This window comes from Phyllobates terribilis, unplaced genomic scaffold (genome assembly GCF_046119375.1).
Source record: "Phyllobates terribilis strain yellow unplaced genomic scaffold, ASM4611937v1 Scaffold_5__5_contigs__length_657084704, whole genome shotgun sequence".
In the NCBI taxonomy this organism is placed as follows: Eukaryota; Metazoa; Chordata; class Amphibia; order Anura; family Dendrobatidae; genus Phyllobates; species Phyllobates terribilis.
In genome coordinates this window covers 635,073,849-635,090,488 of record NW_027362765.1, presented here as the reverse complement: position 1 = coordinate 635,090,488, position 16,640 = coordinate 635,073,849, and the positions used below count along the sequence as shown (strand labels likewise).

The 16,640-nt window shown below is 42.5% G+C and overlaps 1 protein-coding gene across 3 annotated transcripts in view; it reads right to left on the bottom strand.

Annotated features, from left to right (window-relative positions):
• LOC141273799 (E3 ubiquitin-protein ligase ZFP91-like) overlaps positions 1 to 16,640 on the bottom strand; it is a 66,999-nt gene that overhangs the window by 2,103 nt on the left and 48,256 nt on the right. For all 3 annotated transcript variants that reach the window (XM_073686161.1, XM_073686162.1, XM_073686163.1), the window contains 4 exons: positions 14,151 to 14,201; positions 720 to 798; positions 503 to 617; positions 331 to 430 (listed from right to left, as the gene is read on the bottom strand). In XM_073686161.1, coding sequence (XP_073542262.1) covers positions 331 to 430; positions 503 to 617; positions 720 to 798; positions 14,151 to 14,201 — 345 coding nt within the window. The remainder of the gene's footprint in view (positions 1 to 330; positions 431 to 502; positions 618 to 719; positions 799 to 14,150; positions 14,202 to 16,640) is intronic.

Below are 16,640 nucleotides of genomic sequence, written 5' to 3'. Positions count from 1 at the left end.
TTGATAAAATCACCGATTTATCTACTGCACCTCTACCAGTTCTGATGCTGAGCTCTGTAGAACCCTGCCCGCACCACTGATTATACACTGTGCATAAGAAGAAAGCTGCCAATCAGTGTTGGGGGCGTGATTGGACTACATGACAACAGAATTACCAGTCCTCAGGGGTTAAATCACTGTTTTATCAGTAGGAAATTATCAATACTTCAACAAGCAGCTGAGTAAGTGACACATCACCGGAATCAGGGGCTCTGCCTATACATCATGCTACACTCAGATTAGGTAGTAAAAACCTGGTAACAGATTCCCTTTAAGGGGTCAGTCACTCACTGCAAGGGTTTTTCTCCTGTGTGGATCATTCTATGTACAGCCAGGTTGTGGGAGCTCTTGAATGCTCGAGCGCAGTATTCACAGATATAATCCCTCTGGTCTAATGATAGAAGCAGCGTTAGAAGCAGAAGTACAAATTATCGGATTCCCCCATTGTACAAAAGCCATTTACCTGTATGATGCTTTGCATGTCGCATCAGTTGTTTCTGAAGGCGAAAAAGTCTCCCGCATGAGGGGTGCGGACATACATATTTTTTCTTCAAAAGGTGCTGATATTTAATGTGGTGCTATAGAGTAAAGGAAAAATTCTTACCATACACCAGAAAGCACTATCACGGGTTTCATTTTCTGTATGTGGTAAACCTTGTCATACAGAAATCTGCTCTTACTTGCAAGTATCTGGGGTGTGCCAATACTGTTCCACATCCCTCCATTTCACAGCGCACGTACTGCAGAGGAGGCTTCTTCCTGAGAGGAAAATAACAAATCGGCAGCTATTTATTTCCAATTATTAAAGGGATTTCCCACTACTTGGACAACTTCTTCTCAAATTCTATATTCCCCAATGTAAAATAAAAAGAACAGATGCTCTCCACCGGCACTGGCATTGTCATAGCGATGTCAGCATCAGGTTTTCACTTGACATGGTTATGCTACGTGAATAATGAAGCCTATCAGCACCCATCAATGGGCTGATTCCTCCCACCTCCCGTGGATGTCCGAAAGAAGAGTGAGAACTGCAGCCCATCACAGCTCATTCCAATGCTGACCCGATCTCCTCTGGTCAGAGGCTGCACTACATACATTTTACAGATTATTATCTAGATCTATATATTATCTATATAAATAGAAAACTCAGGAAATTTATTTCATGTGTGTCAATAAGGACTATGACTAGGAAGCCAGCAGGGAACCTTTTGTTTCTGACAACACTCTGACCATATATTTTTTTTTCCATTCCAAAGTGGACAACTCCTTTACTCTAGAACAGAACTCTTAATGGGTCAGAACCTCAAATAAAAAGGAATCTATATATTGAATCAGTAATGCCTGCAGAAAAATACATGTAACTGGGTGGAAAAGTGTCCCCTAATAAACCTAGTGAGAAAGATTTTACAAAAATCCCCATTTTTCACTTATATCATTGGAGATCACTGAAGACCATGGACATCCAAAAGCAGTCACCTGGGACAGGAAATAAAGAAAACACAACTGGTCATCTAGTCAAGCGCTATCCTCAAAAAGTTCCAACCATTTGAGGATGTAAAAGTCTGCACCCTATAAAATTTGGTAAAGGTATGGAGGTAAGAACAGATAATCCCTTTAGACACCAGGACAGATGAAGACCAATAGTGCACCACCCAATAGTGTAAATCTGTCAATAAATGCTGGCAGCCAGGGATCAGCTGCGCAAACTTTGAGCCAAAGAGCACAGCAGATAATGGTGGTAGTGTTGGTGAGAAACTGGAGAGTCCGTCAATTGTAGTTATCCATTTGTTCAGAAGATCTTTGGGAAAGAATACGGTCAGTATTTGGAATGGGAATAATACCTGTCCAAGTTTTCCCACGGTTTATAGAAGACTTTGTCACAGTCTGAATGATTAAAATGCCAAAGTCTTTTTCAGCCCTAGAAAAGGTAACCACTGTCCTTAATCTGTTTCATAGACTGCCAAAACAACAGTCTACGATAGAAGCCATTTTGGAACTCTATTTGGGATCAAGGTCTAAATTACAGTCTGAGGCCTCCCAGTCAGATAAATCCTTTCCCTGTTCAGAAAAGAGATCAGACCAAGAGCGAGCTTACAGATGACAAGAAAAATAAGGTGGCAACAAAGAGTGGAGGGGTGATTGCTGAACCTGGTCCTTATTCTAAGATCTGCAATTGGTAGGTTATTAAACTGAGATTCTGTCGTAACCTCAAGGAATGCGATTGCTAGGATGGATAGTCAAAAATGGCATATCACGGATTTTGACATCTTAAGGTTTTCTGTGGCCAAATACAACACAAAGGGAACGCTAAAAAAATGGAATACTAAAAAAAGGAACTGATTAAAAGGACTTGCAAATTACCCATATCTTAATCCGCTTTAGTTTGGCTTCCCTGGATTATGAACATAACTTAAAGGGGTATTCCCATCTACAAGATCCTATCCCAATATGTAGTAGGTGTAATAATAATAATATTAGCAAATATCTCCAATTAGAAGAAATGTAGTATAGTTTTTCTGATTGGCTATGTCTCTTTCCTCATGTGCAGGCTTTGCAGGAACTTTAAGTATCCATGGTTATGACCACTAGCAACTAGCTAACTGTCAATATATCAGTGGTTGTAACCATGGATACCTAAGGTCCTTCAATGCCTGCACATGAGGAAAGACATAGTTAATCAAAAAAACTATACTACATTACTAATTGGAGGTATTTGCTAATAATATTATTATTATTACTAAACCTATTACATATTGGGATAGGATCTTGGAGATGGGAATACCCCTTTAAATGACTGTCTCCCTGCCTTTTCTTCCTGAGAAGGTTTAAAGTCCCATTCCAGCGTTTTTTTTTAATTTCACCATGTGTTAGCGGTCATGTATGTACAGTGTGTACATTAAAATACTTAATGGTTGTGGTCTTCTGCCGTTTCTAGCGCTGCTCCGGTCCCTTTTCTGCATCATGTGACTGTAGCTCTTTGTTGCAGGCTCAGACTGCTGCCGGTTAGGGTCTTTTTTTAATGCAAGTCTATGATAGTCTTGTTCTGTTTCTCACATACTTACATACTTATATTGAGAGAGTGATTTGCATTCCACACAGTCTGTTGAGAGTGAGCTGGTCACACCTGCAGTCACATGACTCAGGAGAGGACTGCAGCAGCGCTGCAAATGGCGGAAGATGAAGACGAGCAGTAAGTATGATAATACACACACTGAACATGCATTACTGACAGCTAAAAATGGGGAAATTGATAAAAACACTGGTGTGGGAGTGCCGTTCTAGGTTTTGTCTGATAGAGATGTAGCAGAGTAAGGCGGATTTAATGCGTTTCCGTGGCACCATTTCCGCCACAAAAACGCATTAAAAAAGCATGTTAAGTTGTCTGTCATGTTTCCCAATGATAATCCATATGTGTAATCGCGGCAAAATCGTTGCCATTGACTTGCACTGAACCACATAATATCCACATACATACATGTATGCATGCGGATGTTATGTGGCTCAATGTGCGGATGGTACCCAGGTCTGGAGAAGAGGAGACTCTCATCCGACGGGTACCATTAGTAAAAAAAAGAATTAAAATGTAAAAAAAACAAAAAATTATACTTACCGCTCCGGTGGCTTCCTCTGTCATTGGCGTCCCGCGGTGTTCTGAAAGGACCTGCTGTGACGTCATTTAGTCAGCTGATGGTCACGCGACCATCACCTGACTGCTGACGTCAGCGGTCGCGTGACCATCAGGTGACTAAATGACGTCACCGCAGGTCCTGCCAGTACACCGCGGGACGCCGAGGAGAGAGGACGCCGCCGGGAGCAGACAGGAGAGGTGAGTATACAGGTTTTTTTTATTTTTAACTTTTTAAATTTCTTTTTTTCACCGCGTGGTAGCCGGGATGAAGAGGAGTTGTAGTCTCCTCTTCATCCCGGGTACCACATGCACCACGATTACGCTGCAAATTCGCAGCCATTGAATTTAATTGAAACGGAGCAAATCCACATATGCCTGCGGGTTTGCTGCGTTTCAAAGTTCTTCAATGGCCGCGAATTTGCAGCGTAATCGCAGTAGAAATGGTCATGCTGCGTTTTGCAACGCAATGCGAATTTGGCGCGCATCATGTGCACAGCACATCCGAATTCACATTGCTTTGCATGGCAGACGGTTTTACAAGGGTTTTCGGCACAGTTTAAGGCACATAGCCTTAAACTGTCTATAACCCCACCCACACCCGACTGGAAGCTTCCCGTGTACACTGTGCATGGTCAGAAAGCTGCTGCTCAGTAGTGGGGGTTACATATATTAGCCTGACTTGGATGCGCATGAGCTGTAGTCAGATAGTGTTAATCTTCTGCTGATTATACTGAAATTACAACACACAGCCCTGTGACATATCCTTGAAATCAGGGCCTTCTGTCCTATATTATGCTACTCTCAGATTAAATAGCAAAAAGCTGCTGACAGATTCCCTTTAATAATTTCTGTTACAATCTGACACTGTGACGTAAGGTGTTTTTTTTCATATATGGGTTCAAGGGAGACGTAATATCTGCCATTGCATTTTGTATAAATCACATCTATATCTGAAGATGTGGTGTAGACACGGATGTTTGCCTAATACTTGTAAAGGACAATTCACAGAGTTTGCGCCAGAGAAACTTATAGTTGTTCAAAAATTTTGCAACTTTGGCATTTTAATGCCAGTTCCACCAATTTTTTTTAAATAAACTGAAGTTAAATGGGGAGAGGAAAGGATCCAGTGCGTGTGACAAATGCATCCTAATTTAAAGCACAAAATTGGCATAAATTAAAACAGAAACATACTCCATTCCATAGCTAGACTACAATTACAACGGACTCTTCCACGATACTGGTATACAAAATGTTTGTCTTGATGAATCAGCCCATCAGTGTATCCCAACCCACATAAGGACTATAAACCTGCTATAGACGCAAACATGGATCCACAATAGAGTGCTGTGTTTGGTTTCCCGCTGCCCTACAGCGGTGGAACATGGTAATACATAAGGGTGAATCACCCTGCAATCAAACTCCCAAACTTCCATTTAGAAACACATCAGATATGTGTAATGAGAATACAAATGAGGCTAAACAACCATAAAATGCAGTATTATGGCATAGATGTTGTTAACAACTACAGTGAAGGAAATAAGTATTTGATCCCTTGCTGTTTTTGTAGGTTTGCCCACTGACAAAGACATGAACAGTCTATAATTTTAAGGATAGGTTAATTTTAACATTGAGAGATAGAATATCCAAAAAATCAAGAAAATCACATGGTATAAATTAGATATTTTTTTTTACATTTTGCAGTGAGAAATAAGTATTTGATCCTCTACAAACCATTACGAGTTCTAGCTCCTACAGACCAGTTAGACACTCCTAATCAACTCGCTACCTGCATTAAAGACAGCTGTCTTACATAGTCACCTGTATAAAAGATTCCTGTCCACAGACTCAATTAATCAGTCAAACTCTAACCTCTACAACATGGGCAAGACCAAAGAGCTTTCTAAGGCAGTCAGGGACAAGATCATAGACCTGCACAAAGCTGGAATGGGCTACAAAACCATAAGTAAGACGCTGGGTGAGAAGGAGACAACTGTTGGTGCAACAGTAAGAAAATGGAAGAAATACAAAATGACTGTCAATCGACATAGATCTGGGGCACCATGCAAAACCTCACCTCGTGGGGTATCCTTGATCATGAGGAAGGTGAGAGATCAGCCTAAAACTACAAGGGGGGAACTTTTTAATGATCTCAAGGCAGCTGGGACCACAGTCACCAAGAAAACCATTGGTAACACATTACTCCTTAAACCCTTTGCACGTTAATGACCAGGCTAATTTTTACAATTCTGACCACTGTCACTTTATGAGGCAAGAACTCTGGAACGCTTCAACGGATCCCACTGATTCTGAGATTGTTTTTTAGTGACATATTGTACTTCATGATTGTGGTAAAATTTCTTCGATATAACTTGCGTTTATTTGTGGAAAAAAATCGGAAATTTGGTGAAAATTTAGCAATTTTCAAACTTTGAATTTTCATGCCCTTAAATCAGAGAGATATGTCACACAAAATAGATAATAAATAACATTTCCCACATGTCTACTTTACATCAGCACAATTTTGGAACCAAAATTTTTTTTGTTAGTAAGTTATAAGGGTTAAAAGTTGAGCAGCGATTTCTCATTTTTCCAACAAAATTTACAAAACCATTTTTTTAGGGACCACATCACATTTGAAGTGATTTTGAGGGGCCTTTATGACAGATAATACCCAAAAGTGACCCCATTCTAAAAACTGCACCCCTCAAGGTGCTCAAAACCACATTCAAGAAGTTTATTAACCCTTCAGGTGCTTCACAGGAATTTTTGGAACGTGGAAGAAAAAAATGAACATTTAACTTTTTTCACAAAAATGTTACTTTAGACCCCAATTTTTTTATTTTTGCAAGGGTAACAGGAAAACGTGGACCCCAAAATTTGCTGTGCAATTTCTCCTAAGCAGATACCCCATATGTGCGAGAAAACCACTGTTTGGGCGCACGGCAGGGCTCGGAAGGGAAGGAGCGCCATTTGACTTTTTGAATGTAAAATTTGCTTGAATAATTAGCGGAGACCATGTTGCGTTTGGGGAGCCCCTGATGTGCCCAAACAGTGGAAACCCCCCACAAGTGACACCATTTTGGAAACTAGACCCCTCAGGGAACTTATCTAGATGTGTGGTGAGCACCTTGAACCCCCAGGTGCTTCACAGAAGTTTATAACATGGAGCCGTGAAAAAAAAAAAAAAAATCAAACTTTTTCCACAAAAATGATGTTTTAGCCTCAACTTTTTTATTTTCACAAGGTTAAGAGGAGAAACTGGACCCCAAAAACTGTTGTGCAATTTCTCCTGAGTATGTTGATACCCTATATTTGGGGAAAATACAGTGTTTGGGCGCACGGCAGGGTTCAGAAGGGAAGGAGCACTGTGTGACTTTTTGAACGCAAAATTGGCTGGAATTGAGAGCAGACACCATGTCACGTTTGGAGAGCTCCTGATGCGCCTAAATAGTGGAAACCCCCCACAAGTGACCCCATTTTCTAAACTACATCCCTCAAGGATTTTATCAAGGGGTATAGTGAATATTTTGAACCCAGAGGTATGACAAAGAAATTAATAACATTAGGTCATCATATTGAATAAGTTGTCATTAGTCTTGAGCACAAGTGCTCGCTACTTGAGTTTGCAACGAGTACTCAGGTAGCGAGCACTTGCGCTCAACACTAGTCGCCATGTCATCAAGATTTTTTTTTTTTACTTTTGAAAAAATCCCAACCCTAGCACAGCCCTAACCATAGAGTTTATTTTTTACCCCGTTCCTCAAGCGGTACAAGTGATTTGACGACTTTATTTTTCGGGTCGGTGCGATTACAGCGATACCAGATTCATATCGGGTTTTTATGATTGACAGCTGTCACACACTAAAAAACCCTTTTTTTTTTGCAAAGACTAGTTTTCGCATCGCCATATTTTGAGAGCTATCATTTTTCCATATTTCGGCCGACAGAGTCATGTAACATAGTCTTCCTTCAACCTTAAAAACTAAGTCCATCTAGTTCAACCCATAGCCTAACATGTTGATCCAGAGGAAGGCAAAAAAAACTCATGTGGCAAACACCAAGCTCCACATTGGGGAATAAAATTCCTTCCTGACTCCATAAGACAATCAGACTAGTTCCCTGGATCAACGCCCTATCAAGGAATCTAGTATATATAACCTGTAATATTATACTTTTCAAGAAAGGCATCCATGCCCTTCTTAAATTTTAGTATTGAATCACTCATTACAACATCATGCGGCAGAGAGTCCCATAGTCTCACTGCTCTTACAGTAAAGAATCCCCATCTGTGATTATGATTAAACCTTCTTTCCTCCAGACGTAGAAGATGCCCCCTTGTCCCCGTCTCTGGCCTCAGAGTAAAAAGATCAGTAAAAAGGTCTTTGTACTGTCCCCTCATATACTTGTACATAGTAATAAGATCACCCCTAAGCCTTCGTTTTTCCAAATTAAATAACGCCAAGTGTAATAACCTGTCTTGGTATTACAGACACCCCAGTCCTCTAATAACCTTGGTCGCTCTTCTCTGCACCCGCTCTAGTTCAGCTATGTCTTTCTTATACACCGGAGACCAAAACTGTACACAGTATTCTAAGTGTGGTCGCACTAGTGACTTGTATAGAGGTAAAATTATGTTCTCCTCATGAGCATCTATGCCTCTTTTAATGCATCCCATTATTTTATTTGCCTTTGCAGCGGCTGCCTGACATTGGCCACCAAACGTAAACTTGAAGTCCACCAATACACCCAGTTCATTTTCAGTGACAGTTTTGCCCAGTGTTTTACAATTAAGCATATAATTATACATTTTATTTCCTCTGCCCAAGTGCATTGCCTTACATTGATGCCCATTAAAGCTCATTTGCCATTTATAAGCCCAAGCTTCTAGTTTACATAGATCCTCCTGTAATATAAAATTGTCCTCCTCTGTATTGATTACCCTGCAGAGTTTAGTGTCATCTGCAAATATTGAAATACTACTCTGTATGCCCCCTACAAGGTCATTAATAAATATGTTAAAAAGAAGGGGGCCCAATACTGACCCCTGTGGTACCCCACTGTTAACTGAGACCCAGTCTGAGTGTGTTCCATTAATAACCACCCTTTGTTTCCCATCACTGAGCCAGTTCTTAACCCTCATACATATATTTTCCCCTATTCCCATTGTTCTCATTTTATGTACCAACCTTTTGTGTGGAACCGTATCAAAAGCTTTTGAAAAGTCCATATACACAACATCCACTGCATTTCCTTGGTCCAGTCCAGAACTTGCCTCCTCATAAAAGCTAATCAGATTAGTTTGACAGGAATGGTCCCTCGTAAACCCATGTTGATATTGGGTCATGAGGTTATTCTTCTTCAGATACTCTATTATAGCATCTCTTAGGAAACCCTCCAGGATTTTACCCACAGTAGAGGTTAAGCTTACTGGCCTATAATTTCCAAGTTCGGTTTTTGTCCCCTTTTTGAATATTGGCACCACATTTGCTATACGCCAGTCCTGTGGTACAGACCCTGTTATTATGGAATCTTTAAAGATTAAAAATAATGGTCTATCTATGACGTTACTTAATTCCTGCAGTACTCGCGTGTGTATCCCATCCGGGCCCGGGGATTTGTCAACTTTAGTGATTTTTAGACGCCGCCGTACTTCCTGCTGGGTTAAGCAAGTGACATTTAATGGAGAATTTTTGTTATCACTCATCATGTTTTCGGTCATGTGATTTTCTTGTGTAAATACGGTTGAAAAAAAATCATTTAGCATATTGGCTTTTTCTTCATTCTCATCCACCATTTCACCCAGACTATTTTTAAGGGGGCCAACACTATCATTTTTTAGTTTTTTACTATTTATGTAGTTAAAGAATACTTTGGAATTATTTTTACTTTCTTTGGCAATGAGTCTCTCTGTCTCAATCTTAGCTGCCTTGATTTGCTTTTACAGAATTTATTTAAATTTTCTGTATTTATTAAATGCCTCATCACTACCTACTTGCTTTAGTTCTCTAAATGCTTTCTTTTTGTCACTTATTGCGCCCCTTACAGCTCTATTTAGCCATAGTGGTTTCCTCCTATTTCTAGCATGTTTATTCCCATAGGGTATATATTGTGCACAGGTCCTATTCAGGATGCTAATAAATGTCTCCCATTTGCTTTGTATAGTTTTATGTCTCAGGATATCGTCCCAGTTTATTGCACTATGTGACGGCTTATTTTTTGCGGGATAAGTTGACGTTTTTATTGGTACTATTTTCAGGCACGTGACATTTTTTGATCACTTTCTATTCCAATTTTTGGGAGGCAGAATAAACAAAAAACAACAATTCAGGAATTTTTTTGCATCACTTTATTCTGAGAGCTATAACTTTTTTATTTTTCGGCTGGTGGAGTGTATGGCAGCTTGTTTTTTGGGGGACAAGATGCCGTTTTCAGCTGTACCATTTTTATTTACATTCGTTTTTTTGATAGAGTTTTATTCCATTTTTTGTTTGGCGGTATGATGATGAAGCATTGTTTTATGTTCCCTTTTTAATTTATTTTTTTACAGTGTTCACTAAAGGGGTTAACTAGCAGGATAGTTTTATAGGTCAGGTCGTTTCAGACGCGGCAATACCAAATATGTGTTTTTTTTTCATAATAATATTTATTGATGGGTACATTATATTTTTGGGGGATTATTTTTTTCATTTTTTTATTTTATTTTTTTTCACTTTCTCTCACTTTGTGGACTTTTACACATTTTCCCACTATGGGACTTTCACTTTTTACATTCAGATCGCCTGTATAGCATAGGAATGCAGAAGGCTGTCAGAGCTGCACAGGCAGAAGATACTTTGGTCATGCGCAGTGCATGACCAAAGTAACTTCCTGCCTCCTGGTGACCCGGATGTTGTCATGACGACATCGGGTCGCCATGACAACATCCAGCACCCGGCCACAGACACCGCGGGACCCCGGAGAGGAGTAAGTATCGGCGCTTACCTCCCTTTGCCCCCGCAATGCTGCGATAGAGTTTGATCGCAGCATTGCGGGGGTTAATGTGCCCGGAGCAGTGCGGGACCGCTCCTGGCACATAGCACTTGGCACATAGCTGATACCCGGCGGCGATCGCCCCGCACCGCTTGTGTGTGGGAGTGATCGCATTCTGCGTAATAGTACGTCCCTAGTCCAATAGGCGCCGGGCCCAGGGACATACTATTACCACAAATGTTGGAAAGGGGTTAAAAGGTTTAAAATCCTAAAGGGCCCGCAAGGTCCTCCTGCTCAAGAAGGCACATGTGCAGGCCCGTCTGAAGTTTGCCAATGAACACCTGGATGATTCTGTGAGTTATTGGGAGAAAGTGCTGTGGTCAGATGAGACAAAAATTGGGCTCTTTGGCACCACACACACACTGTATATGCCGTAAGCACCACACACACACTGTATATGCCGTACGCACCACACACACACTGTATACGCCATATGCACCACACACACACTGTATATGCCATATGCACCACACACACTGTATACGCCATATGCACCACACACACTGCATATGCCATATGCACCACACACACACTGTATATGCCGTACGCACCACACACACACTGTATATGCCGTACGCACCACACACACACTGTATATGCCGTACGCACCACACACACTGTATACGCAGTACGCACCACACACACTGTATATGCCGTATGCACCACACACACTGTATACGCCATATGCACCACACACACACTGTATACGCCATATGCACCACACACACACACACTGTATACGCCGTACGCACCACACACACACTGTATACGCCGTATGCACCACACACACACTGTATACGCCGTATGCACCACACACACACTGTATACGCCGTATGCACCAACCACACACACTGTATGCGCCGTATGCACCAACCACACACACTGTATACGCCGTACGCACCACACACACACTGTATATGCCGTACGCACCACACACACTGTATATACCGTATGCACCAACCACACACACTGTATACGCCGTACGCACCACACACACACTGTATATGCCGTAAGGCACCACACACACTGTATATGCCGTACGCACCACACACACTGTATATGAAGTATGCACCACACACACTGTATATGCCATATGCACCACACACACACTGTATATGAAGTACGCACCACACACACTGTATACGCCATATGCAACACACACACACTCTGTATACGCCGTACTCACCACACACACACTGTATATGCCGTATGCACCATACACACACGCTGTATATGCTGTACGCACCACACACACTGTATACGCCATACGCACCACACACACACTGTATATGCCGTACGCACCACACACACTGTATATGCCGTATGCACCACACACACACTGTATACGCCGTACGCACCACACACACACTGTATATGCCGTAAGGCACCACACACACTGTATACGCCATATGCACCACACACACTGTATACGCCGTACGCACCACACACACACTGTATATGAAGTATGCACCACACACACTGTATACGCCATATGCACCACACACACACTGTATATGAAGTACGCACCACACACACTGTATACGCCGTACGCACCACACACACACTCTGTATACGCCGTACGCACCACACACACACTGTATATGCCGTATGCACCATACACACACGCTGTATATGCCGTATGCACCACACACACACGCTGTATATGCCGTATGCACCACACACACACACTGTATACGCCATATGCACCACACACACACACTGTATACGCCGTACGCACCACACACACACACTGTATATGCCGTATGCACCACACACACTGTATACGCCATATGCACCACACACACTGTATACGCCGTACGCACCACACACACTGTATATGCCGTATGCACCATACACACACGCTGTATATGCCGTATGCACCACACACACACTGTATATGCCGTACGCACCACATACACACTGTATACGCCATATGCACCACACACACTGTATATGCCGTACGCAGCACACACACACTGTATACGCCATATGCTCCACACACACACACACTGTATACGCCGTACGCACCACACACACACACTGTATATGCCGTATGCACCACACACACACACTGTATACGCCATATGCACCACACACACTGTATACGCCATACGCACCACACACACACACTGTATACGCCATATGCACCACACACACACTGTATATGCCGTACGCACAACACACACACTGTATATACCGTATGCACCACCACACACACTGTATATGCTGTACGCACCACACACACACTGTATACGCCATATGCACCACACTGTATACGCCGTATGCACCACCACACACACACATTGTATACGCCGTACGCAGCCTCTTGCGTGGTACCACCAGTGGAACACAGTCGCGAACACGCCGCCGCCGGTATCAGCCGAATGATTTACTGACCGCCGCCATGTTTGTACAGGAGGAGCGAATGCGCAGTTTTCATGTGACCGCCGCTATCTGCCTGCACAAAGATGACGGCAGTCTTATTTACTGCACGGGGAGACAGCTCAAACAAGAGAACACATGAGGGAAGAAGACAGCACAGGGGTGGAGAGAGACAGCAGACAAGGGGGAGAGCACATGGGGTACACAGGTCAAAGAAGAGATCTCATGAGAGGAGAAGATAGCAGATGGGGAGAGAGAAAGCTCACAGGGGGGAGAGAGACAGAGCACAGGGGGAAGACAGCTCAAATGGGAGAGCACATGAGGGGAGAACACAGCACAGGAAGGAGAGAGACAGCAGACAAGGGGGATAGCACATGGGGTAGACAGGTCAAAGAAGAGAGCACAGACGGGAGAAGTCAGTACATGGGGGAAAGAGAGAGTGGATAGGTGGGTGAGCACATGGGTGGGGGGGGGGGGGGATTCTCAACGCTGCGAAGCCTGCCCCATCGTGACATAACCGCTGTCCCGATGCGATACATCAGGCCTCCATCTAGTAACAAAATAATATTCAATATAGCAAAACAAATGTAGAAGGATGTAATGACATCCTTAGCCCAGTTCTACCAGCCGAGTTCCTTACAATATCCAAAAACAAAGTCTGCCAGTATCCAGCTTGAAGTTTCTATTTATTGATAATGCAATTTATTCCTCAAAATGTTTTCAATAACACATTGGTCTTTCTCAACGGTCTTTTCAGTTGAAAAAGACCCCATTGTGTGGTTTGAATCCATGCATGGGATACATCATTCTAAAATTAATAAACAATTTGAGTCTAATGAAGGCAAACTTTACTTTTGTGTTGTATGTAGACAGAAAAAGCAGTCGCTGTGATCACTCAATGACAAAAACACAAACCAATTAAAGAATTAAAGGGGAATTCAATGAAATATCAGTACCCGTTTCTTTAATGTAAGTGGACGCACTTTGCATCAGTGTTCATGCTGGCAAATGGAACCTTTTAGTAACAGTAGTTTGGGGCCCACACCTCGCTCTAATGTAAGAACCTACTCACCGCCTTTTTGGTAGTCTTGGACTTTTATCGTCTTTGCGCCGACGTCCTCTCCTTCAGAAAAGGGAAAGAAAAAGAAAAAATAATGCAACTGCTTGATTATAAAATAGAGTTCAGATGAAAATAGACAAACGTACAGCAACAACTGAAATGCCAGTCTTTTTTGTTACTTGCAATCCAAAAGTGAAGTAAATAAGAGCTGAAGTGCAGTATTTTCACAAAAATGTTACTTTCGAACCAATTTTTTATTTTGGCAAGGGTAACAGGAAAAAATTGACCCCAAAATTTGTTGTGCCACTTCTCCTGAGCACGCCGACACCCCATATGTGGGGAAAACCACTGCTTGGGCGCACGACAGGGTTCAGACGGGAAGGAGCGCCATTTTTCACTCTCTGAATGTAAAATTTGCTTGAATAACTAGCGGACGCTATGTCGCCTTTGAGGAGCCCCTGATGTGCTTCAACAGTGGAAACCCCTCACAAGTGACCCCATTTTGGAAACTAGACCCCTCAGGGAACTTCTCTAGATGTGTGGTGAGCACCCTGAATCCCCTAGTGCTTCACAGACGTTTATAACATGGAGCCGTGAAAATAAAAATCAAACTTTTTCCACAAAAATGATCTTATAGCACCAATTTTTTTTATTTTCACAAGGTTAAGAGGAGAAAATGGACCCCAAAAACTGTTGTGCAATTTCTCCTGAGTACGCCGATACCCCATATTTGGGGAAAATACACTGTTTGGGCGCAGGGCAGAGTTCAGAAGGGAAGGAGCACTGTGTGACTTTTTGAACACAAAATTGGCTGGAATCGAGGGCGAACGCCATGTCGCGTTGTTTGGAGAGCGCCTGATGTGCCTAAACAGTGGAAACCCCCCACAAGTGACCCCATTTTGGAAACTAGACCCCTCAAGGATTTTATCAAGGGGCATAGTGAACATTTTGAACCCAGAGATACGACACAGAATTTTATAACATTAGGTCTTCATATTGAATAAGTTATTAGTCTTCAGAGCAAGTGCTCGCTACTTGAGTTTGCATCGGGTATGCGAGTATGCACCATTTATCGCGGATGCTCGAGTCCCCGCCCCGCATGTTTCACAGTTGTTAGACACCCCCCCCCCAAAAAAACATGCGGGGATCGCTCGTGCATGGCAGGCAATCCCCGCGGGTTTTTCTTTGGCCGCGAAGCATATGGGGTGGCGACTAGAGCATGTCACTCGAGCACCCGCGATACTTGGTGCACACCAGAGCACCCGATGCAAACTCAAGTAGAGAGTACTTGCGCTCAACACTAGTCGCCATATCATCATTTTTTTATTTACTTTTGAAAAAATCCCATCCCAAACCCTAATTTTAACCCTAATCCTAACACAACAATAACCCTAACACAACCTTACCCCTAACCCTAATCGCAAAGAATTTTTTATCTATTATTTATATTTTTTATCTAACTAACTAAGTGAGGGACAAAGGGGGGTTTGATTTATTATTTTGATCACTGTGATAGGGTTTATCACAGTGATCAAAAGGAACCAATAGAGAAAATTCCCTGTTGTTGCTGGGCACCGGCCAGCAATCTTGGTGGGTGCACTGCGCATGCGCCCGCCATTTTTTTCTACAGCAAGATGCTGTAGAAGGAGATACCAGGTGGGCGCTTCATTTCTCTCTCCTCTGACATGTATATCATATCAGAGGAGAGAGAAATGACTGTAACTGCGGGCAGCTGAGACCCTAGAGAATTTGCGACTCAGGGAGGTGCTACAGCCTAATTCCTCAGCGACGCATTTTCACGGCGCTGAGGATTAAGTATCCTGCCGTAGAAATGTGTTACGGCGGTCGTTAAGGGGTTAAATGTATTTTATTGGGCTTTTATGTGATATACCAACACAAAGCAGCAAGTACTGGTGAAGTGTAAAAGGAAATTAAACATGGTTTTATAATTATTTGACAGATATAAATCTAAAAATTGTGACGTGCATTTTTATTCAGCCCCCTGTAGTCTGATACCCCTAAATAAAATCCTAAGTGACCAATTGCCTCCAGAAGTCACATAATTAGTAAATTGAGTCCACCTGTGTGTCATTTATTCTCAATATAGCTACAGCTGTTCTATGGGGCCTCAGAGGTTTGTTGAAGAACATTAGGGATCAAACAGCATCATGAAGACAAGACCATAACACACCAGACAAGGTCAGGAATAAAGCTGTGAAGAAGAGTAAGGCTATGTGCCCACGATGCAGAAATGCTCGGGATTTTTTCCTGAGCGTTTCTGCATCTCCCTGGCAGAAAAAACACATGCGGATTGTACATGCGGATTGTACATGTGGATTGTACATGCGTTTTCCTGCCAGGGACATGCGGATGTGAAGCGTTCTTCACTGGCATTTCCGCATGCGGGTTGACAAGCACTTTCCAAGCGATTTTAGCATCACTTGGAAAGTGCTTGTCAACTTGGTCACACTATATAAATCCATGCAAACGGCATGGATTTAT